Source organism: Triplophysa rosa, linkage group LG16, assembly GCF_024868665.1.
Source record: "Triplophysa rosa linkage group LG16, Trosa_1v2, whole genome shotgun sequence".
Classification (NCBI taxonomy): Eukaryota; Metazoa; Chordata; class Actinopteri; order Cypriniformes; family Nemacheilidae; genus Triplophysa; species Triplophysa rosa.
Window position 1 is genome coordinate 7510154 of NC_079905.1, and position 24219 is coordinate 7534372.

The 24219-nt window shown below is 42.1% G+C and overlaps 2 protein-coding genes across 5 annotated transcripts; one reads left to right on the plus strand and one right to left on the minus strand.

The window, feature by feature from the left end:
• Positions 1–603: 603 nt before the first annotated feature.
• On the minus strand, positions 604–14762 carry ago4 (argonaute RISC component 4). 4 transcript variants are annotated; one of them, XM_057354303.1, is made up of 18 exons: positions 14597–14762; positions 10913–11084; positions 10638–10758; positions 10371–10552; positions 9986–10122; positions 9757–9891; positions 9518–9605; positions 9229–9376; positions 9012–9131; positions 8268–8396; positions 6679–6812; positions 6411–6595; positions 6170–6329; positions 4659–4974; positions 4440–4574; positions 4235–4336; positions 3950–4149; positions 604–3691 (listed from the first exon to the last, which is right to left on the minus strand). In XM_057354303.1, the coding sequence occupies exons 1-18, from the start codon at positions 14613–14615 to the stop codon at positions 3583–3585; spliced, it is 2592 nt and encodes an 863-aa protein (XP_057210286.1). In that variant the 5' UTR covers positions 14616–14762; the 3' UTR covers positions 604–3582. The 4 variants fall into 4 exon arrangements, with proteins under 4 accessions (XP_057210286.1, XP_057210285.1, XP_057210282.1 ...); XM_057354302.1 differs by having other exon boundaries at positions 6679–6827; XM_057354299.1 differs by having other exon boundaries at positions 6679–6827; positions 8235–8396.
• A 135-nt stretch (positions 14763–14897) lies between these two features.
• Positions 14898–23558, plus strand: LOC130566660 (claspin). Its single transcript, XM_057354298.1, has 24 exons — positions 14898–15651; positions 16177–16291; positions 16452–16798; positions 16883–17047; positions 17305–17361; positions 17459–17531; positions 17614–17716; positions 17793–18298; positions 18377–18562; positions 18652–18803; positions 18966–19150; positions 19236–19288; positions 19401–19585; positions 19762–20287; positions 20634–20691; positions 20778–20862; positions 21015–21124; positions 21240–21401; positions 21783–21904; positions 22048–22175; positions 22254–22371; positions 22580–22653; positions 22761–22922; positions 23238–23558. Exons 1-24 carry the CDS (start codon positions 15628–15630, stop codon positions 23352–23354), a joined length of 3813 nt encoding a protein of 1270 aa, XP_057210281.1. The 5' UTR covers positions 14898–15627; the 3' UTR covers positions 23355–23558.
• The last annotated feature ends 661 nt before the right edge of the window (positions 23559–24219 follow it).

Here is a 24219-nt window from a genome sequence, read left to right on the forward strand (position 1 = left end):
ATTTCAATTAAAACTACACTTGTAGGATATTACTTGTTTAATGAAAACCAAAAAAAACTATTGCAGCTGGTTGGTGCTACTTCTGAACACAAAGTTGTTAACTTGTAGACCTTTGGGAGTGTTGCCATCTAGTGGCAAAACAACATCTCATCTTTTTGTAGCAGTGGCATCAATGTCCAAACAATATTTAAACAGATAGTTCACCCAAAAATGAAAATTCTGTCAATTTACTCACAGGTTTGATATGACAAGAGGGTATGACTTGCTTTGTTCTGCAGAACACAAAAGATTTTGGAAAAACGTTGGTAACTGAACAACGACAGTACCCATTCACCTCTATTGTATGGACACAAAACCAATGCAAGTCAATGGGTTCCACTTTTGATTACCGACATTTTTCAAAATATCTTCTTTGTGTTCTGCAGAAGAAAGTTATACAAGTTTAGAAATGACAAGAGGGTGAGTAAATTACAGGATTTTTATTTTTGGGTAAACTGTCCCTTTAAACCACAACAATAAAATATAAAATTATTAAAAACGATAGCTTTGGCAGTAAGTCTGTAGATTTTATTTATTTATGCAATAAATGACATGACACAGAGCTGTGTGTTATAGGCATAAAATACCGATTTATTAATTTGCACGATAACACAAATATTCCCTGCAGGCTAAAAAAAGGGGAGATTTTTTAAAAATGTCACAAAGCAATACAGCAACTCATGGGGCACCCGGACAGGAGAAGCTACAGGAGCCCTTCCCAGCAGGTCAAAGAAAGTGCCCACTATTGCTATCGGACAAGTCACACAGCTCAGAACACGAGAATAGAACAGCACAAAAAAAGCTACACACCAGTAAGAGAAACAAAATAAAAATTAAATTACAATACACATTTGTCAATTAACAAAGCCATATATATCAAATAGGAATAAAAAAAACTCATGCTCTCTATTAATTGGGCCAGAGAGAATGGTTAAAAAAAGGTAAAAAGAGGTAATTCTTGTGCAGTGAACCCTTGGGGGCCCACCACATGCGGAGAGGAAGTGCATGTGTGGAGGTGCCACGGCACTGGAGAGCCCGAGAGCAGAGCCAGAACGAAACAGCAGATGACATGGTACTTCATCAGTCAGATGAAGTAAAGAAGGGGTGAGAAGGTCAGTCTTCAGAAGGGCCCTGTGATTGAAGAAGGTACCTCGCTTGGGTCGGAGCCCCCGAAGACTGGCGTCTTCACCCCTTCAACACCCACGTGTGTTCCTCATCGAGTTACTGACGTTTGTGGAGGAATCTGAAAATCTTGTAAGAGACCAGACAACATCGCTACTAAAAACAGTCTCACTGAATCAATGTACAAATAGAAAAAACCTCTCCTGTTTCAGAATAAATATTTTCTGAGAGATTAGAACAATACTCTGGCATGCAGGCGAGCACAGTCTAAGTTTGAAAATCCACAGAGCTAAAGAGCTAGTCCACCATATGCACATTCCCATTGATTGATACAAGCAAAATAAGTACATAAACACAAACAGCAATAGGAATCCAACCAACAGCCACGTCGACGAAAAAGTATTACAGCTTTTAAATGTTCGAACTTTTGGGTTATATTGCTTTGCAATGATATCATGACTGGAAACTTGAATTAATGCCATGTAACAATTTAGCCAAGAAAAGACACGTACACTACACTCGAACGCGATATTCTCTGGAAGATGTGACATCAAAGTAACCTATTAAGCATTTTAAACATTTGAATCCAATTTATTGCATGTGATGCCCTTGCCCACTTTCTCTTTCGTGGTGCCAGCATCCACGCCAGCGACAGGCTGCTGCCCAAACTCATTCATAGCAAACCTACTGCTTTACGGATGGTTTATTACAAAAGGGTTTTTGCAGAGCTGCCCGCCTGCCGAGGCGTGCACGCCGGAGACCCTCAGCTGCCCAGTATCAGTCAACCGGGCACAGCCGTTCATTCCAAAGGCAGTGCTTATGCTTGCGTCATAAAATGTATGGTGTCCTATCTTTTATACACAAAGAGAAATGGTTCCTCGGATTTATATTATAGATTCAAGTTCATACACACACACACACACACACACACACACACACAAGTATTAAACACACTTTTAAGTGTAAAATTCTGCCGATATCCCCCCCTGCAAAAGTTCCGATTTGTCACCCCTCTTTCTCCTGCCACCAATCTGACCCATATTTTACTTCGTAAAGAATTCGCTAAAAACTTTGATCAATTCTCAACACATAAAAAACATCAAGAGGACAAACCTAAACAATTTGGGCCCTCATTATCATGGCCACAAAGCTACAAGAAACGAAGCTGTATATTAAAAAAAAACCTCTCCACCTACGACCACATTGACTCCTGGATCACTTACAGAACAGATCAGACGAACGATCAATATCAACATGAACGACGAGAAGAACGATGATCTACTCTAACAAACTGTTAAAGTTTAACACAAAAAAACGTTTATATTAAACTCTTACAAATCTGATTTGAATCTTATGTATAAATGCATAAAAGTAGAGAGAGTGCTGTATGTTGCGAGCCTAGCCTATCAGACGGCGTTGCCGCGTCCATGACTGTGCAATGGCCATAACCTTTCAACCCTGTAAAATAACCATCCAAAATAGACGTACGTGTTTCCAGATCTGCCACAGGCAGAATGGCACATGTACGGTCCTGTTTGCCCAGGTCCCATCGGCCAGAGAGGAGACCATGGGTAATATCACTGCTACACAAAACCATCAGCTTATGAAAGCCTGTGAAATCATGGAATATGCTTATAGAGTTGTAAATAGTTTATATATTTTATATATCTATGTGTGTGTTAATATAAAAGAGGCATTTACAGCAGTTTGCGCCTAGATTTCCCTTTAAAAGTCAGTGGCTTGCCATGAGACATGAATCCACACACACAAACACACAAATGCATGCATACATACATACACACACACACACACACACACATACACACGCACGCACGCACACACACACGCACGCACACGCGCACGCACGCACACACAACGGGAACAGGTTATGGGCATATTTACACCCAGGTCACCTCGTTTGTAAAGACTGAGAGGAAAGTTCAAATACGATCACAAAAAGGAGGAAAAAACAAACAAATCCAAATCTTAAAGTCAACCCCACCCCCTACTACATGCAAGCCCCGCCCCACCCCAAAAGACATTTGACAAGATTCAGCCAATGGCGGCTTGAGGTAAAAGTAGACAGAGTCCAGCTTAGCTGAGAGAGCCAGAGCTGCCCTGACCAATGGCGCAGGTTTGCTCACACTCAGTGTATCTCACAAATTAAAAAGACATTCAAAATCAACAAAATGAAAGTTAAAATGGCTCAATTTGACTTTTTGTGCATTGGAGGCCAGAGGCCTCTCAGTGCAGGACTGCTGGTAGAGGTTGGTTCTTCCGAGGCCGAATACAACTGGACTCACGTATGGCCCCCTGGCTTCAGGGCTGCTTTGCTGCAGATGAAGACGTGACGGCGAGAACAAAGAAGAGAGGAGAGAGATTGTAGAGGGAGTGTAAAGGTGTGTCTCCTGTTGGTTGACATCAGGCAAAGTACATGGTGTGCTGGGTATCATAGTGAATCTGGACCGCCTTAGCCAGGGCCAGAGGGTCTCGGCCATTACTCTGTCCTGACACATGACTGCCCTCAGCACTAAAGAGAACAAGACGACAGAAGCGGAAAGCATTAACATTGATTTACACCACAAGAATTACCAGGTCATGTTTTTAAAGCAATTTGACTTTTTGCTTCAGTGAGAGTTATGTGCACTCTTTTTATACACCTGGCTGGTCCCCATCCCCATGATGAAATGGCTTTTAAATTTACACAAACTCACTGGTTTAAATCGACACAAGAGTCAGAAAAACAAACTTTAACAACAACAGACTCATACATAAACATGTTTCAAACCTGTCATGGTCTTTGTCCACTAAATGGTAGCGGGCACGGAATGCCACAAGCCGAGCATAGTAGGCTGGTGCGGGGATGGAGACGGAGCGGGTGCACCGCACATAGGTGTGGCACAGCTGGTAGGTCAAGAGCTGTAGTTCGTCAGCCGTGAAACAGTTGTCATCCCACAAGACGTGATAGTGAGAGGGACGGCTTGTGCCCTGCGGGGGTCAAGAAACCCACTTGTTTATCCATTCAGGTCTATGGCAATTTCTACACATGCAGGTAAAAAGAGGTCTGACTCACCTGGATACCAGCATGGCTGCACAGGTAGAAGTCAAATTCTGAGGGGTGTGTGATGGTGCTGTCCACTGTAGTGCCAGCTGGGACATTGCCACTCTTTCCCACCTGTAGGGGTAGAATGAGATTTGGATACATTGTTTTCCAAAAAAATTGCAATGTTGAGAATGTAAAGCTTGTTAGCCGACTTCAAGCCCTCTTGATAACTCACCCGCTCAGCTTTGTCAGAGCAAAAGAGTCGAGTGTGGTGCCGTTTTTGCACTACGATATAGGTGATTCCTGGTCTATAGTCCTCCTCTAGACTGATGCATGCTTTCCTGATGGCTATCAGCTCCGGCCATGCGACCTGCACAAACACCAGCAGCATTAATTTATATAAGCCCAATCGTATACAAATCAGCACTTCACAGTTCCAAATCTGCTAACTCGCCTGCTTCATCTGTCCCTCAGACACTCCTCCACGGTAATAGATGATTCGTGTGGGCTTGAAGCGAGTCGACTTGTAGAACTGAATGAGCAGCTCTCGCACCATGTTGGTGAGGTCTTGGATGACCTCCTGGCTGAAGAGCTGTTCCTGTGACAGGTCCTGGCGTGAGGTCTGCACTCGCACGGTGGCACAGTATCGGCTGGGGTGTCCATCCATGCTTCCCACCACAGCTGCGATGGATGGCTTCTTCCCATCGCCAGCCGGCGGGTGAGTGACATCGGCGCCCAAGAAGATGACTGGCTGCTGGAACACGGAGGGCCTGGTTGAAGGAACACAAACATGAGGGAGCACAATGGAAGCTTAATTGTTTCAAACTTTTCAGATCAAGTACTAAAGCTAGCTAAAATTAGTTGTTCCAAGTACCACCTAATGACCGCCATAGAAAATCACATGCATAAACACTCAAATTAATAGTAGAGCTGTGAATCTTTATCTTTACACCTCGTCCTCCGATTCTAATGTATTATTAATAAGAAAAACACTTTTTTATTTACCAGCTGTTTTCAAACTAAACATAGTCAGCAGTAATAGTGGACACAAAACACTTTTCTGTAGTGCACAGTAAACAGGGCTCTGTAAATGATGGGGGATTTATTGACTTTGTGGGGACTTGCAGAAAGACTACAAACTGATATTAAAGACAAACAATGTGGAACGAATATTTAACACATTAGATAAATAAATATACGTATACTTAAACATCAAGAGAGCAGCTGTATATAACAAACAGAGGCTTACTGCAGCGGCTCTTGTCAAAGCGACGCGTCAAAAATACACCGCAATGCACGCTTCATCGATTTAACCTCGAATAGGTGCAGACGCGTGTTGAATTAGCACTTTACAGCAATAACAACAGCTTTAAACAGCAGTTCATGTGCAAAAATACAAAAGAAACTTAATTTGCATGCAGCTGGTCGGAAGAGAGAGAGGAACACGCAAGCGCCTGTCTGCTGCTCCCGCTCTGTGTTTGAGCTGCCCGTCATGAGCCTGAGTTACATCGACCAATGATAAACCAACAATAATTCACACAACTATTTTAAAATTGCACATAGGCTAAATGTATCAATGATGTATTAAACATTTGAAATTGTATTTAAAACACGAAATGTAAATTAATATATAGTTTTCTATCGTGTCACATACCACCGGGGTCTCTTCAAGTACCACCGTTTGAGAACCACTGGTTTAGGGCATTTCTAGTTTGACAAATTCAGTTTGTCTGCATAAAAACACTCCACTTTTTATAACTGCCTATGATCGTTGCTAGGTGACAAGGTAATTTTCTTTGAGTGAACCAAAAATGGACAGAATATGCAAGCTTTGTTTGGTCATAATTTACATTTGGATTATAAAATCGCAATAGAAAATATGTGGGCTTTGATGAAACTCCTGAACGAAAGAGGACATGTTTCTTAGTACCATTCAATGGTCCATACAGGCAACATAGAACTTACCTCTGATGTGGCACCAGTACGTTGTTGATGCCTCCCAGTTTGGCGTTGATCTTGAGGCAGAGATTGGACAAGGTCTGAGGGGAAGTCTTCACCACATTCTTCACCTGCACGCACTGTGTGGCCATTCCCAGCAGAGTATCTCCCACACGTTTGACCTCGGCTGAAGAAACACAAAAGAACAATAAAGCTCATTCTCAAAACCTTTGCTGGATCAAACCACAAGCACACGGGATCTGTTTACCATAAACAGGCGTTTTCCCAGGCAAAATGACCACAATGAGCTGTAGACCCACGTAAGACATCTTCAGATGTTTGAACATCGGCTCCACGCTGTCTGCCCCCTGGGCGTACTTGCAGAAGCAGGGCTGGCCTTGGATAGGCATCCCTGCATCCTTGGAGATCTTGCGAAGCTGGTCAGTGAAACTCCTGCAAAACATGCAGAGAATCCCCATCACTTTTCATTAAATTAATTTGATGTAAAACAATGCATTAAAACACCCTGCACTCACTTGAGAAGGTCCTCTCTGCATTGTTTCTGAGGGGCGAAGCAGGCCACGGCCCACACCTTGATCTCGATGCCTGCATAAAACTGCTTTCCCCTCATGTCCCAGACACCCTGGTTGGGCGTGGCCACGGTCTTGTTCTGGGGAGAGAGTCCCTACACTCTTAGTGAACCCCTCGGTCTAATCACGAGCACACACATTACGCAACAACACCCCTCACACCTAGCTGAACTCTACAACCACTAAACCCAGCCCATCTCTGGCAGGCCTGGGGCTAATGGCACAAAGCAGAAGATGCAGAGAAAAGAGCCACTTTAACTTTCCCATTGGTTAAGCTTAGTTAAAATACAATATACTGTAGAGAGCTAAGAAAAATTACAGTTAAGTGTAAAGCTAAAGTAGTGTGTAAATTAATGCAGTAACAACCTTTGTTAAAGAAAGAAATGCATGATTATAATACAGAACAGAACCGCTCCAGTGTTCAGGGCTTATGGGATGATGTAACCTTAAGTGACAGTCACATAATTCTACATTACTGTAAGTGATTGAAATTCTGCACTAAAAATAAAACATTGTGCCAACTGCCAAATGATTGGGTTTCCACAGAAACACGCATGCTTTCTCATAATTCTGTTTTTATTAACCAGTTTGATATTTAAACTGAAGGTCATAAGGCCTGAAGCCTGGAGTGGTTCAAAACAACTAACAGTAGGTGATAAACATTGCATATTAAAAGCACATATGACAGGCAAGCAAGAAGAAATTAGTTACTCCCAACAATCAGTTCAGTTCCAGTACATTTAAAACATTTGTGTACATTTATCCAGTACACAAATTCAGTACAATGTCACACATCAGGTGAAGAAAAAATGTTCAGTGTGCAAAGAATTACTTCACGGGAATGAGGATAAGACTCTACTAGTGGGTGAATTTGACCAACGTAGTAAAATTGTAAAGGGATTCATAAATTACTCAACCTCAAGTTGTTCCAAACCTGTATACATTCCTTTGTTCTGTTGAACACAGAAATATTTGCAAGAATGTTAGCAACTGAGATTTCTGGGGCACCATTTACCATTAAAATGGTTGTCAAAGGTGCCCCAGAACTGTTTGTTTTCCTAAATTCTCAAAAAATATTTTCTTTTTGTTCAACAGAACAAAATCAAATGATACAATAATTCATTCTACAATGGTGACCCAGAAATCTCAGTTGCTACATTCTTTCAAATATCTTTCTTTAACCACATTTGGAACAACTTGAGGGTGAGTAATTCATGACAATTTTCATTTTTGGGTGAACTATCACTTTAAGTTAAATATCTCCTAATATTACTTTAGGGAATGTTGTAGCCTCAAGGACTAAACAACAGTCCACGACACCCACATTCACAATGGTCCAATCACCAATTAGAATGCTAAAACCACTAGACCGACGGAGTCTGATCATTATTCCCTTGGTTAGGCCATTCACCCCACAAAACACACAAGCACACCCCCCATACACACATGCCATTGATCCCGGCCCACCCGTACTCACCCTGCACCCGAGCCCCAGTACTCACCCTGCTACAGTCCCTCCCAGTGTCTGTACTCACCCGGCCCCCATACTGGAGCATGGGCGCTGGGAGGACCCGCCCAGTCACCTCTGTCATATCATTGTGCACCACAATGCCTAACTCTTTCAGGTAAGGGTCGGGCCCCCCCACCATGCTGTTGCTTTTGACCTGTAAGGGTTTATAGGAGCTTTAGTTAGTTAGCTTTTAGGTTACAATTCAAAATTTAATCATACACTTGATTTATAATGTTCTGTATTTTATGTTTGTTTTTCATACATGTAGCAGCCGTTTCCTAGCAACTAGGATGTCACTCATTTTGCAGGAGCGAGTTTGGAAAAAAAGGGATGTTTAAGGGATGTATGGTCAAAACTTGTTAGAGTGGTTTCCCAGACAGGGATTACCTTAAAACAGGCCTAGGCCTTAGATAAATCAGGATATTTAAGTCTTTTTTCAAAACATACTTTACAAAAAAACATTACTGGTGTGCATCTTGAGACAAAACAATCTCACTGATATATTTTAAGATATGCCAGTACAAGTTGTTTTTGATCAAGACACCTCTAACATTTAAGTTAGTCTGGGACTAGGTTTAAACCCTGTCCGGGAAACCGCCCCATTAGATTTCATTAAATCCTGTTGTTTCCTGTTACATTGCCCTTTGTTTTGAATACGCCAGTACAAATTCCACAGCTCAAATCATCACACAACACCAAACCAGAGATTACACAACTTTAAAAGAGAGAAATAAAACATTTTGGCACAGTAACACTTTCTAGAACTCACCAGTCTGCTGATCTCTTCCTGTCGGTCTGGGGCTGAGCGGGCCGTGGCTTTGATCATGGTTGAAGTCTGATTATCTGTTAGTTTCTTTATACAGCGCTGTCCTGCAACTATGTTGCAAACCTTTACACAGGAAAGACAGTCATTGTAGAGTCAAATGCAATTTTGTATGCAACTGTAAACATATGCGTCTGGGGAAACTCTTTATGACGGCTCTTACTTCAAGGGGCAGGTAGGTGTGCTTCTGTTCCTGCCCCACCTGGAGGCAGGGCAGGTGGGGGTATTTGAGCTGCAGGCTGTACTTTTGTTTGAAATACTGGGCGACTGTACACTCCATAGCTTGACCATTCTCGAGCTGCAAAGGAAATCTAGCGGAACGGGCAGAAGAATTGCATTAATTGGTGGGTGTATAAGAATTCATTTTAACAGCATTTAGAAGAGAAAGGCTCTTTAGAATGAGAAAAGCCCTGCACGTTTGGCAAAGGCTTTAAATTGAACAATGCACTAACGTCTGATGGCTGGCTGGGCGACGCGTGACATTGCACACACGGTACTTCCTCTTCATCTGACCACAATGTGTGACCTCAACTTTCAGTCCTGCTCACACAACAACAACAAAAAACGATTTAGCAGTTTTACTGAAGCTCAATAAAGCAGTCTTAAGTTTTATTGCGACGCAACACACAATCTAATAATAGTCAATTTGTGCAAATATAAATTATTACAGCTTCTTGATTGACCCCCTCACCTCGGATCTCCTTGGTGAACTTGACACGTTGTGAATCTGTAAGGGGCTTGGTTTGCTCGTTGATGTTCTGGATGTCTAGAACCTCACACATAAACTCGATGACGGGCTGGGCTCGGTAAAAGGCTGTGGCTGACACTGTAAAGTGCAAATATTATGCATTGTGAGAACATGACTCTTGCAGTAGAGATACATATAGAAGGAAGAGATTTCTACAGACAAAAGCTCATACCATCAATGTTGAGCATCATGTTCCACATCGCTGGACGGACGGACTGATGGAACCCGAACCACACCTCCCTTCCACCCCCCAGCGGGTGATAGTAGCCCTCTGGTGGAGAGAAGAAGGAGCGACCCACTGGAGTGTACCTGGATCAAAAAACCAAATTATGTCAGTACTCGTTTTTTTCTAGCAATAGTTTTCAGTAGGCCATTTAATGCATGAGAGATAACATCTTTCATTTGTCTGGAAACAAATATTAGTGCTAGAAATGTGCATGATTATTCAAAGTTTGAATGGTAGTTGTAGCCAAGCAGCATCTACTAAATTAAGCCTTAAAAAATATATTCACTATAAATAATTTTCAATTGGGGCAAAAAGGACTGTAGAGATTTACCGCATGGAGGGCAGGTGGCGAGTGATGACATCCAGCGCCTGTACAGAATCCTCTGGAACCTCGTTCAGGTGACCGGACAGAGCTTCCAGGAGCATCTGCAGACTGACCACTGAAACCCACTGCAGAGACACCTTGAAGGTCTGATCTTTCCCTTCACCTGGCAACGTCACCTCCAGATCCACCTGAATCAGACACCAAGGACACAAAACTAATTACATACAGAAAAACAATTCAGTGACATCACACATTGAATAGTGCTTTCCTTACCCTGTCTCTTCCGATGGGCAGCGGATGAGCCGTGTACATGTTCCTCTTGCCATCATAACCAGGCTGCCGGTCGCCAAAGATCTGCATCTTAAAATGTCTGACCATTGTGTCCACCACCTCTCTGTAAAATAAAACGCCCCAAAATAGCAAACAGTTTTACCAAAATGCACATAGTCATTACAATGAAAATTTAGTATAGAGCCTGAGTGCTCCTAATCATTTTACGAACAAAATTTCAAGTCCAGTCTGCTTGAACGTTTCTTCAACACACTCACCTGTTGACCCTGCGGGGTCGCTTTTCAGGCTTGATGTCGATGTCATAATGGTAGACATCGATCTTGGGGATCTGCACCTGGAAGTGATTGGCCAGCAGGCGAATCGGCTTCCCCACCGTACCCAAGCCGGGCCGGCGTGGTGGCTGGAAAAGGGAGGTAGGGGCAGGCGGGCCTAAAAAAAAAACCAAACACATTCAAGTGTCAACACTTTGTTCCATCACTCAATGTCTGAGCAGCACTAAGAGATCTAAGAAACGATAAAACAGATATCAACAACTTAACCGCCTTGACATCTAAGGTCCTTGACCTTCAACCTGCCAACGGGATAAAGACGACATGGAAGGAACAATAACGGCCAATCATTAATGTTGCGCATCTGCCCCCAATCCACCCCACACAAGTTGTCCAGACAAAGGGCCGCGTGTCCATTGCAGTCAACCAGCAACAGGGTCATGTGGGGGGAAGGGGGTAACTGCAAATTAAGCTGGCACTACCCACAAAATGGCATTTGAGAAAATAGCTCCCTTTTCTCTTACAATGTAAACCACGTAGTAAACGCAAAGTTTTTTTTTTATAAATAATTTTGCTAGACTGATAAAACGTAAACGATAGCGTAAAAAGGACTGATAAGAGTGACTATCGAAGTGTATGCAACTGGTGTATCAAAGTACACCAGTTGCATTTTGTTTTTAATATGATTTTTTTGTTAAACCGATAAAAACAATGCAATATAATATATTGTCTTTGCATTTTTTTGCAATAAACAGCTTTATTCCCTTTTTTGCACTGGCCCTTAAAGTGATAGTTCACCCCAAAATGAAAATTCTGTCATCATTTACTCACCCTCTTGTCATTTCAACCCTGTATGACTTTCTTTCTTCTGCAGAACAAGGTGATATTTTGAAAAATGCTGGTAACCAAAAACCACTGGTCCCCATTGACTTCTATTGTATGGACAAAAAAACCAACGCAAGTCAATGGGGACCAACGGTTTTCTTTTACCAACATTTTTCAAAATATTTCTTTTCTATTATGGAGAAGAAAGAAAGTCATACAGGTTTGAATTGAAATGTTAAGAGGGTGAGTAAATGATGACGGAATTTTCATTTTGGGGTGAACTCTCTTTAGGACAAATGTCGATGCAGGAAACAGTGTGTAAGAATTTCAATCTTATTCCATAAAGCAAAGTCGAGGGATTGCATAGGGGGATGATACTGGGGCCCACCAGAGTGAGTTGATGCACCCCTTTGCCAAACTTTATCAGATCGCCGAGTGGTTTTGCAGGGGTCTAGGCCCCTCGCAGACCTACACGCTCCAGTTAGCACACCAAGCAGCAAGAAGAACAATTGGTAGCCTCTGAACCGCTCTCCTGTGCCTAAAACACAGCTTCCCTCTCCTATAAACATTTTCTTCATATGGTCTGATCATAGACATCCATAGCACTAAAAGAGCTCGGTTATAGAAGATGGGTGAAACCAGCATAATTTATGCTGGTTCATCAAAAACAGAGAGGGCTCTAAATATAGGCCACTCAGCTGTTACGCTTCACACCAAGATGGGGTGTCAGACTCAAACGCCAGACGGAAAACTGAAAGTGGGCAGCTATTACCTTCAGTTCAGAATCAGTGTCGAACGGCACTCATTATTGAGTCTGGACTTCCTGTGGTATCCTAATGCTTTCTATTACATTATGAGTAAAGTAAGCCCTGAACAAACAGGCACTAGATTGCTTTTCTCTCTGGGGCAGAACATCAAACTGATGTCCCAGCATTGATTTGAAGTAAGGGTATGTCTGGAATAGATAACATTACCATTTCCTGTATGTTTACAGTTCAAACAATCTTAACATTGGCTGTAATAAACAAGAAATAGCTGTAATTCATTACAATATTTACTTATATTTAATACACACTCATGGAAATGAATTGATCAGACATCAGGATATTTTATTATTCATAAAGAAAAGCATTTTCTTTTTAATTGTTTTATGTGGATAGAAACATAAAGAGGGGTTTAAATAAAAAAAATCATAATTTACTTTATGTAAATAATTACATCATATAGTCACAGCAATCACGCATGTAATATATGGGGGGAGGGGGGGGGCACAAGCTAAATGTGTCAAGCTATGAGCTCTACCGGCTAAATGGCACTATAGGATTAAAGTGAGGGGCAGCTGGATCCAAGCGATGACTCAGTAATGGCACAAAGTCCCATGTCACCTGGATTACCCAGATGCTGGCACATGCAGTCACACACAAGACAATTAATAAATCTATTCTCAGATCTGTAGGAGGCTTCAGTCACCCAGCAAAGCAAAGACTCTTTGCTCTTGATTCAGATGATTTATCAGTACTTATTAACAACATTGTGCATGTGTCTGTTCTAATGACTAATACACTTTCACCACCTGTATGAATTATAAAGGTGACACAGCCAGATACAATGAGCTAGAGCTCAAAATTATGCAAATGCGTAATTTTACAAATAAACTGTGATCTCGCAAACACTTTAAAGACAGTTCTTTGCCATGGATTGATTCTGTGCATGTGTGAGGCAATGTGTTTATCTAGACATAAACATAAACAGTTCTAACAATATTACAGGATGCAGCATAACATTTTGCATTGTTTCTTAATTAGCAATTCTTTGTTAAGAAAATTTCATAAAGTCTGACTGTTTTGAAGGTTTTCACGTGCGTTTACAGGTGCTTGAATCATAAAGAAGTCAGAAGACCTGCAAGTTTATTGAAAAATAACTCGATGCATTGAGGAGTTGTTAAATGTTTTCAAAAGCACTGATGCATTAACAGTGGTCCGCTACGCATGCAAGAGACATGACAAACAACACATGCACGTGATTGTGCCAAATCCCAGTTTGCGCCAGGACTAACACAGATTTAGTTAGATAGAGAGGAGAAAGTGCAAACTGAACTGACAATTCCTTAACATGGACACGGAAACAAGCATATCATGAAGTTCAATGCTAAACCCCTTCTTTCAAAGGTCACCGAGTTTATTCTCACAATGAAAACGACAGGCACGGTCGATTGTTGTGACAAAGGCGCGTAGAGTCGAGTCAACCATTGTGTTTCGGCATGATCAGCATTCGAGTATAAACAAATGCACATGGGTATCTAACAATGCGCCAACAATGAACAACACACCAGCGCGCAATTCAATCAAACAGCGCGCGAGCATTCTGTTTGTTTTCATGCTCGAGCGACACATATATAAACACATCTTTAAATTCCTGACAGGGACGTGTTGACTCACAAACAAACGAAAATACCCCAAAAATGTCCTGTTTTTAGAGATCGTATCGTATAGTAACAGACGTATGAAGAGAAGACACGGAAGGAAAATGCGTGTGGTTAAATCCCCACCAGCACACAATGCCGTACGTCTTCCGCACTGGGCTCGATAAACATACTGCCAACCATTTAACGCTCATACGGTGATACACACGCATTTGTTAGCAACACACATGCCCGTTAACCGGTGTAAGGTTTAATTATCAACAGGTTCATGCCATTAGGGCGGTTTTGACAAGCGGACGCGGGTTGACTGGGTGATTGTTTTCATTTTTTTCTGTCGAGGCCTAAACAGCGCGCCGCCGCGGGCCCTGGTGAGGCAGCGCATCGGCCCACACTACGCTGTCACTCGGGTTATTTTCAGCACTTACCGGGTCCGAGCGCTTCCATGGCCGAGGGCTCTCTCTCCGTCTCTGTCCCGGCCTGGCGGCTCCGTACCGACACTGAAATTGGGGGCGGTATCTCGAAGCTTAAAGTGGCTAATTTAAGAAATGGAAGGATGCGTAGATGTGCTGCGTTCTACTCCGCCTGCGTTGTCTTCTGAGTGATTTAAAGCAGATCCATGGGATTTGTATGTGCGCATGCGCGAGGACGCGAAATTCGGTTGGTGGATGCGCACATTGACACACAGGTAAAATGATAAAGGTTTGGGCGGTGAGATCCACACACAGTCAGATCCAAAGGCTCTCAATCAAGTGGATTGTTGTTATAGAATATGTTTTTAGGAGCAGCCTTTTGGTATTAAAATGTTTTAATTGATCCCTGTTCACTTGATTATTTGAATCCAGGATCAACCTACTGCGTGTACACAATTTCAGTTGTAAGTGACATTTGGCACGTGCATTGACTAATAGCAAATTAATGGTGGGTTGGCTGAGCACTAGTAATTGCCACGTACTTATCAAAATTCTATTTTCTCTATATCCTTGTATATTTTATGTTAGGAGTCGCAAAGTAAAAGTAACATAGTTGACATGATTTATTGTGGACGTATTTTGAACCCCAATGGAAAGTGGTCTTGTTTGCAGGCACTCTGTTGTTGTCCATTTACAGTCAACTTTGACCAATCCAATGCGGTATTGGTGCCGTAGCCTGACCAATCAGCACAGCATCAAAGGCGCCTAACAACTGTTTATCCAATGGTTAGGTTCGAAAAGAATGACGCAGTCTGTTAAAGAAAAGCGCTGTATACCAGCGCGCGCGAAGAATTGAAGTTTAATTCCTTTACCACTATCGGGCGGGAGATGGATGTATAGGTTTTAGCATTATAAAACTAGCATACACATTTGGACTTTATGAAGTTTAAGATATAAATATTACATTCTATACGTTTATTTGTCTTTGGAGTGATTGGTTTCTAAGGTTGATGTGGTTTTGTACCGAATAAAGCTTGAGGCAAAAGATGAGCTCTCTTCTCTCTGAGCGGGTAACGTATCAAAGGACAAATACCTTAAATAACTTCAATAATCATTAAAACAACGACATTCGCTGTTTATCTAAAAATGACAACCATTTAACCGAGGAAGTGAAAATGTTTTGAACGAGTTCATCTTGTTTTGTATTTCACTAGTCAGCCTAACGTTAGCTATTCCTTACGTTAACTTACTGCTCTTTTGTCACAAGCGGCAGGCTTTCATGCCAGATGAATCGTTGTTTTATTTTGTCTTTCTTCTTATCTTTACAATTTGTTGTATTTCTTAAAACTGTTGTAGCATTTATAACAAAGAACTGACATTAAACAATGTAACATATTCGTACGTTAATGTACACTTGTTTGCTTCCTGATTGTTGTGTGGTAATGTTACTTTTAATAGCTGTAACGTTACAGTTATGACCAAACAGTGCAATATTTACATCCCTTTATGGTTGATCAAATCTTACGATTGTATTTTACCTCTTTATTTAACGTCATGCTTAAATGCTTATGTAGCATGTATGCTATCATTTATAGCCTGTGGATCCCCTGGTTGAGGGAGGAACAGCTACAAGTGATTCAGACAGTGGAATGGGATCACCTATGGAAGAGCCTATGACTGACTCAAATCTGGTCATTGATGATCAACAAGGTAAGAGATGATTAAAATAACTTATGCAGGTTTACATGTAAATGTCAATCCGTCTGCCTTCCCACTACACTGTTCATACTGAATGTTTTGAACTTGTTATAGTTTTCACAGTAAATATATTATGTATGTTGTAGAGCTTTACTCAACCTTTGTGTTCTAGATTCGGATGATGATGATATCACAGTGAGTCGAAAGGTACGTTCACGAAAGGCACTTCGGGACAGCGACAGTGATGGAGAGCAGGAAGAGGCTGGAATGGCGAATGCTCTGGTCCTATCAGAGTCCAGCGAGGAGGAGACAAAGTCCAATAAGACGAAGAGCATCAAAAAGAAACGGGGCAGTAGAATATCCCGCCTCTCAATGGATAGTGATGAGAGTGAGCCAGAGAAAGAGGATGTTCAAGTCAAACCAAAAGAAGCAAAGAAAAAGAGGGATAAGTCACAGAGACGCAGAGAGAAAGACAAACGCAACGCATCCCTTGCAAAGCGACTGAAAGATAAAACAAAGGTGATTTGTTTTTTAGAGGAACGTTTGGCATTTGCTGAATTTTCTTTTGTGCTGTTTATCAAGATTCTGATTATTTCTGTTCAGGATTCCCCTCCACTCAAAGCACTTTATGACAGCGGTTGTCTTCTGGGAGACTCTGATCTATTTGATGCACAACTGGACGAAGATTCTGAACAACATCTGGAGGGAGAAGATGAAGAGTCACTGAATGCCATCAGATCAGCTGTGAAAAAGAAGACAAAACGCAAAGTAAGCTTAGCATTCAATTGTCATTGTTTAACCTATGCTAAAATGTATCTGAGTGCTTTTCCACCATTAGGCGTTAAAGGCATCGTGTGACGCGTTTGTGTTTACATTCTAAAGATTTCCGTTATCAGCCCTGTGGTGGAAATGAAACCATTTACGTGGAACGATTAAGCAATGAAAAGATTCCGCGATGGTGGAAAAGCGCTCTATGAATCCTGAAGTTGGAACCCTAAAGTACCGATATAATTTTTTTCCCATAGCCTCAGTTGTCAGAGTTCAGTGGAAATGAAGAACAAGAGAACAAGCCACAGCGGAAGGTAGACATTTCTATATTACAGCAACACCTCCATTAGTTGTTTATTCTGTGACTTCAATAAAAATCCTATTTTTTCTGTAAACAAATTGTGTCCTCAGGAGAGAAAGTCTGCAAAGGCCAGCAAGGAGGCACTTAGACAGCTTTACAGTGACAGTCAGAGACTGGTGCGAGGTCAGTCAGTTCACATAGGCTCACTGTGCAACATATTTTCGTGTCTCATAAATTGACATTGGTGTCTCTTCCACTTTTGCAGAGTCTGTGGTCGGTCTTCCTTATCACATGCCAGAGCCCAAAAGTATTGATCAGTTCTTCAGGAGAAGACCACGTCCAGAGGGTCCTGCCATGGCTTTGCTCAAGTATGTGATCAATCACTTATTAACTTATTTTGTACTGTCTACAGAAGAAATAACCAAAACATTCCTTTTATTTAAGGTCTGCCAAATACCAAGCTTGTATTTTAGAGGCCAGTGCAGCACCTCCTCTAGATCGAAATCAAGCCAATACCTCTGAACATGTGCCTCAACAGGACACGAGTCTTCAGACAGACTCATCTGTGGTTACAAACCAGTCATCCAGCACATCCCTTCCCTCAACAGACAGCACTACCAGCACTCACCAGGAAGCCACTACTGACGGAGAAGCACATACAGAAAATGATACAAGCACTAACAGCCCCAAACCTGTAGTTGAAGAGAAAGATGATCCCATTGATGAAGCTGAACGTTTAGATAATGCACAGCAGCAGATCTCAACTGAGCAGATCCAGACTGAGGATTTCGCACAGCCATCAGTGACTGAACCTGCCCCACAGGTGGCAAAACCTCGAAAGGATAAGTTGGCCAGACTGAGAGAACTTGGTCTAGATCCTCCTCCAGTGGCGAAGCTGTGTGCGGATGAGGGTGCTTTTGTTCAGCTGGAGCCGCCTCAGGAAAACCCAGGTAAGCTTAGAGACAGGATGAGGGTCAATTTTATCTTTCCTCGCCATTTTTCATAACATGATTGTTTGTCTATTGCAGCGCTGAAAGCACTACAGGAACGGTTTTTGAAGCACGTTCAGCCTGTCGCTCGCCCCAAAGGGGAGCGCACTTTGCAGCTTAGTGTGGTAAGAAAAGACAACGCCCCCTCTGGACAGGAGGAACTACACACTGAATCCATCACTATCACCGTCAATGAGGAAGAGGACCCTGCAAAAGCCAAACCAGGTACTGATGGCACATTTACAACAATGTTTAAGTGTGTTTCTTGCTTTCTGCACATTTATTGATTATCTGTGTATGCATTTTTTTTCTAGGTGAGAAACTGGTTGTCCTAAAGTCTCGTTTGCAGCAAGCCATGGCCATCCGCAGGAAGGAAGAAAGGGAGCGTAGGGCTGCTCTGCATCGCCTTGACAACGAGGATTGTGAGGAGGAGGAAGCTGAAATGACTGAGTCAGAGGATGAAGAGGTACCAGAAATAAGCATCACTTTGCATAGCCGGTCATTATTTGTGAAACTTTTCTGTATCAACTCTACTTCCCTTTATTTAATCGAGCACGAGTGTAACATCTATAGTTATCTGTTAGTGTACAGAATTTTATTTGTAAGTTGACTCTTGTTTTATTCTCAGGGTGTTGATGAGTTGTTGGGGGATAATGGTGCAGAAGAGGAAGATGAAGCAGCGGAGGAGGAAGGTGAAGATGAAGTCTCATTGAAAACATGCCCCTCCCCAGGCTTAAAGAGTCCCTCTCCTACACCAGCAGACACTGATGGGACACTGATGCTGTTTGCCGGCAACTCCTGTTCCCGCACAGGGTGTGTGTTTGTTTTGGATCATAAATAGGTTGCATACTCAGATCTCAGATCAGCATCCATACTAACTGAATATCGTCAATTCCAGTGATGGTGTGAGAAGATCAGGACCAGCTGGCCATGAAGCTGACAATAAAATGGGTGAGTGCAAATTGATGAATTGTGCATGTCAAGTTTTTTGCTTGCTGCTCTCACGTGTTGACAAGTGTAATATTTTTTTAGCATTTCTGAAGTTTTTTTGTTTACTTCACAGAGGAGGATGATACTCTATCATTGGCTAAGGACAGCAGTCATAACAGCAGCTTTGAGCTAATGGGCTCAATGATTCCATCATACCAGCCAGTGAGCAGAGCTGCAGGCAGAGGCCTGTCTGCCAGTGCGTTCCGCTCTCCCTCTCCATGCCTCTTCAGACCCAGTTTTCTCGGCTCTGCTTCAAAGGTGAGGCACTCTCCATTGACTCTGAATTCATTTGCACAATCCTTGAGATCATTTGGGTAATTAAGAGGGATAGTTAAGCCAAAAATAAAAATTCTGTCATTTATACACCCTCATGTTTAAATCAGAAGATATTTTACAGAAGGTCTTTATTGAAATCTTCATCTCTTCTGTCTCAGAGCTCAGGTAAACTCTCTGAGCCCTCACTCTCTCTCCCTGTGGAGGACTCTCAAGACCTTTACGCACCCTCTTCTCCAAGTGAGTCTGCCCTCCCTCCGGCTGGGGACTCCCAGGGTCGATTCTCATTGGAGGAGGACACCCACTCACAGCTCCTGGATGCCGACGGCTTCCTAAACGTCGGCCCTCGCAGTGTGCCCCGCCGCTCTCACAAGCGCCAGCTTATACTAGACAGCCTGGATGAAAACGCCATGGACGCTAACATGGGAGAGCTCCTGGGGCTCTGCTCAGAGGGCTTCGGCTCAGGGAAGACCCAGCCAGGGAACTCGCAGCCTGGAGCAGATGATGAGCTGCTGGGACTGTGCTCTGGAGCTTTTACCACACAGCCTGAAGAACCAGCCGTACGGCCCAAGGAGAAGAACATGGCCTTGGTGCCGAAGGAGCAGAGAGGGGATAGTCATGGCAGTTCAGATGCAGACATGGACCAGCTGCTGGCTCTCTGTTCCGGCAAGTTCACAGGAAGCCCATGTAAGTCTTGCTGTATGCACACTGGAGTGGTAGTGTAAACATGGCCTAATGGTTAGAGAGTCGGACTCGTGACCAGAAGGTTGCCGCCTTGCCGGTTCGATTCTCCAGGCCGGCGGGTAACGACTGAGGTGCCCTTGAGCAAGGCACCTTACCCCTACTTGCTCCCCGGGCGCTGCAGTGATAGCTGTCCACTGCACCGGGTGTACGTGTGTTCACGACTTGCTGTGCGTGTGTTCACTACTCTCTGGATGGGTTAAATGCAGAGGTCACATTTCGGGTATGGGTCACCATACCTAACAGACAGGTCACTTTTACTATATTTATCCTGTGTTTTTAATGTTTTTAGCTGCTTCTTCACATCTATTAGTCTCCAGTCCTGCTTTTGAAAAGCCCTCTGAAAAAAGGTGTGCAAAATATTTTTTTGTAGATTTAGTAGTATTTACTCCAAATTGGATTGTTTGCAGCTCTAATTTCTTGTCTACCTATGCAGAAACAAGAACATAATTGAAGAAGAGGAAGAGGAGGGTGACTGTGAATTCCATCTCCTGTCTGATGTTGACAGCCTTAGTGAGAAGGTACTTGCTCATTAGATCTTTCAGAATATGCTCATTTTTCGTTTTTGCAGTTATAATCGGTGTGGTGAGAAGATTTAAGTGTTTGTTTTAGACAGTTTGCACTGCTCTATCAATGTTAAGGGCTGTTAACAGTCTTTTTTACATAAATAAAGGAGGATAATGAAGATGAATCTGATGCTGAAGAGGAGGAAATTGACAATGAGGAGGAGGAGGAAGAAGAAAGAGAAGCAGTCTTTGGACGACGCCCTGGCAAAAAGAAAATGTAAGTTTCAAACAGGTTCCTGAATGCTGCCAGTGTATTCAAGTTGATACATTATTTTAGGGTGGTACATATTACATTTTCTATTATTTATGTGGCTATCATTGTGTGGTAACAGGCGTTTGGCTGAGTTTGTGGATTCAGAGGCAGAGCTGTCAGGCAGTGATTTGGGCAGTGAGGATGAGGATGAAGAAGGTGGAGATGAATACGAGGATGAAGATATACAAGAGGAGATTCCATCAGATGAGGAGTTGATGGACCAAGTGAACAAAATCCACATGTAAGAAATATTCCCTTAATCCTATGACTTTAGGTAAGGTGGTGGAACTGGAAAGTACTTGTTCCTCTAATTGCCAAAGCAGCTGAAATGCTTGTTGGGTAAGTTTGCACTTTACAGTTGAATGCACAAATGGGCATGTTGGCTCTTGAAGCAGACTTGCTAAAATGGTTATGTAAACATGCCACAAGGGGGCGCCAGGCTGTTTGTTTTAAACTAAGGAGGTGCTGCTGATACAGTTTCCAATTACTAAAACGTGTTACATCTATATTATTAATCCAGATTGCAGTTTATCAAATCTTTAAAAAAAAATTCTCTGTATAGACTTGATCTATAAAATGCCCCATCAGTATGAATGTGAGGATCATCATGTTCTTCTAACAGGAAGCATGTATTAGATGATGACAAGAGAAGACTGCGACTGTATCAAGAGCGTTACCTTGCTGATGGTGACCTGCACTCTGACGGACCTGGACGAGCTCGACGATTCCGCTGGAAAAACATTGGTGAGTTTGGCTAGACAACGTCATGTATCCCTCAGTATTCTGCTACTGATATTATTTGTGTGACCAGGTCTATAAACAGCTGCAGTAAATGTATCTTAAGTGTGTGTTTTCATATTTATTAAAGTGATTTTTCTTTTGACCAGATGATAACTTTGAGTTTGGTGGAACGGATGCTAATGGAGATGAGGAAGAGGAGGATGAAGACAATGATCAAATAGAGTTACAAAAACGTAGAGAGAGGCTAGAGAGGGAGCAGTGGATAAGAGAACAGGTGTGTGTGTGTCTTGTAGAAAGTAAATTTATGTTCTGTGATTGCGTGCATGTAACCGACTTGTGTCCTGTTCTGTAGAATGAAGCTGAGGCCAAAAAGGGGGGAGATGTGGAAGATGAAGAAAAGATAGAAGAGGAGGACAGTCAGTTTATGAAGCTTGCCAAGAAGGTCACTGCCAAGACACTTCATAAGAGAGGTAAGTTGACTGTATAGTCTCAATTAATGAGTTTGTTGTAACTGTGCATAAGTTTGAATAAATTGATTTTAACAGTACAGCAGAACCTTCATCATAGTGTGTGTTGTTTGCTTGCCCCATGATAGAAGTTCACCAAGCACATTGCTAAAACAACAACTCAACTACATGCACAGAAGTTAATATAAAAACAATTCTTTCCTATTTTTAGACACTCCAGTTGTTCTGCAAGAGAAGGCCACTCCCAACACCAACCAGTTCCGAAAGCCATTTGAACCCACTGTGGTCAGTACTCATGCCCCCTCTCTGCACATTTACTTGTATAGTTCTCTGCTTCTGTGTTGAAAATCTGCTGGGATTGACAGCATTAAACTTGCATTTCGTATCGCCAGGTCAAAAGAGGCTCATTGCTCAGTCAGCCTCGGTCAATGTTGCAGAAATTAGCCAGCATCTCTGACAGCAACCCCTTGGCCCCTCGTAACTCAAGAGGTTTCCTCTTCCAAACCTTATCACCGGAAAAAGAAACCCCCAAATCAGACGGTCCTAAGAAACAGGTATTATGTTTGGTCTTGAGGTTTTATTTGGTCCCTTTCACGCTTATAATGCAACCTGTATCAGTGTGATCTCACAAACCCACACAGGGTTTCTAATCACCCCCTCATACAAGATCATTCTCTCATCTTGCAGTTAATATTTCTACCACAGGATGGAGTCATAGTGATTGGTTTAAATTAAGAGACTATCTGTAAAGGTTTCTCAGCAATGAAGATGTTTATTGTATAGTGGTATATTAAAGTGCATTTATATTCAAGCCTACTAATTGTGATCAAAACAACACATTTTTACTTTTTTAACTGGATTTACTACAGATTAAGAAAAGAGGACAGACTGACTCTTTGGTCCCTGCTGCCAAGCGACCGTGTTTTGGGAACCCCCTCAAACCTGCAGGACCACCACGAAGTATTTTCAGCTATCTGGAGAACTGATAAGTTGTCTCCAACAACACCAGTATTACTAACAATTAATATATGGCTTGAATTTTTCCCATTGGCTATACCAAATTCCATGATTATGAATGTTGGATATGTTTGCCTTTTGGATTGTTTTTGTTTTACACTGTTTCTATCATGTAAATATTGTGATTTTCTTTTAAGTGATGTAATTTTATTTGTTTTTATAAAAATTGTAAATTAAAGTGTATTTTAAATGGTTGCGCTGTTATTTCTCTACTAAACCGAATAACCTCTATAATGCATCCTCATCCATAATCATTAATTTTGAAAACCGTTTAAGCGAACTCAAGGGTGGTCTTGGCAGCACATGGTCCCTTAGGCCATGAGCTTCTCTTTTTTTAAAAATCTAATTCTTAATTCATTCTGGGTTAACTTAAGTTTACCCAGCCAAATGTCTAGGTATGAATGGTTGGCATTTTCGGGTCTTTTCTGTATCTGTAACTCATTATAAGAGTTCTTTTAATCAGCCTCTACTGAGCTCCTAGGGAGAGGATCTGAGGTTCCTCATTAAATTTTCTGTTTTAAGTTTTTCTTTCCAAATGGAGTAACCTTGCTCCAGGGTGGACACAGTTACTGATTTTTATGCCTGTAATTGTCAGGAGACTGCAGCGATATGTTAAACACCAGCGCAGGTTTCAGAAGCAGCTGCATTAGTCGTTCATCATTCACTGCATGCAGTTTTAAGAAATCTCAGTTCCTGCAACATGCTGAACTTCAACATCTTCTCATTTTAACCCGTGATCTCAAAAATTTGTGTTCTTGAAAAGAATTGACCTTGTCAAAGTAACAAAAAAAACGAATTCCACAGTGGCTGCCAAAGCTTGTAGCCTCTGTGTAT

Coding starts and splice junctions, on each gene's coding strand:
- ago4 (XM_057354299.1), bottom strand. Junction 6,828..8,234: donor CTGGGAGGGACTGTAGCAGG/GTGAGTACTGGG, acceptor CTAAGAGTGTAG/GGACTCTCTCCCCAGAACAA. Junction 4,150..4,234: donor GCAGCCATGCTGGTATCCAG/GTGAGTCAGACC, acceptor TGACCCCCGCAG/GGCACAAGCCGTCCCTCTCA.
- LOC130566660 (XM_057354298.1), top strand. CDS start 15,628: ATGAGCTCTCTTCTCTCTGAGCGG. Junction 19,289..19,400: donor TGAAGCTGACAATAAAATGG/GTGAGTGCAAAT, acceptor TTTACTTCACAG/AGGAGGATGATACTCTATCA. Junction 22,176..22,253: donor AGCAGTGGATAAGAGAACAG/GTGTGTGTGTGT, acceptor CCTGTTCTGTAG/AATGAAGCTGAGGCCAAAAA.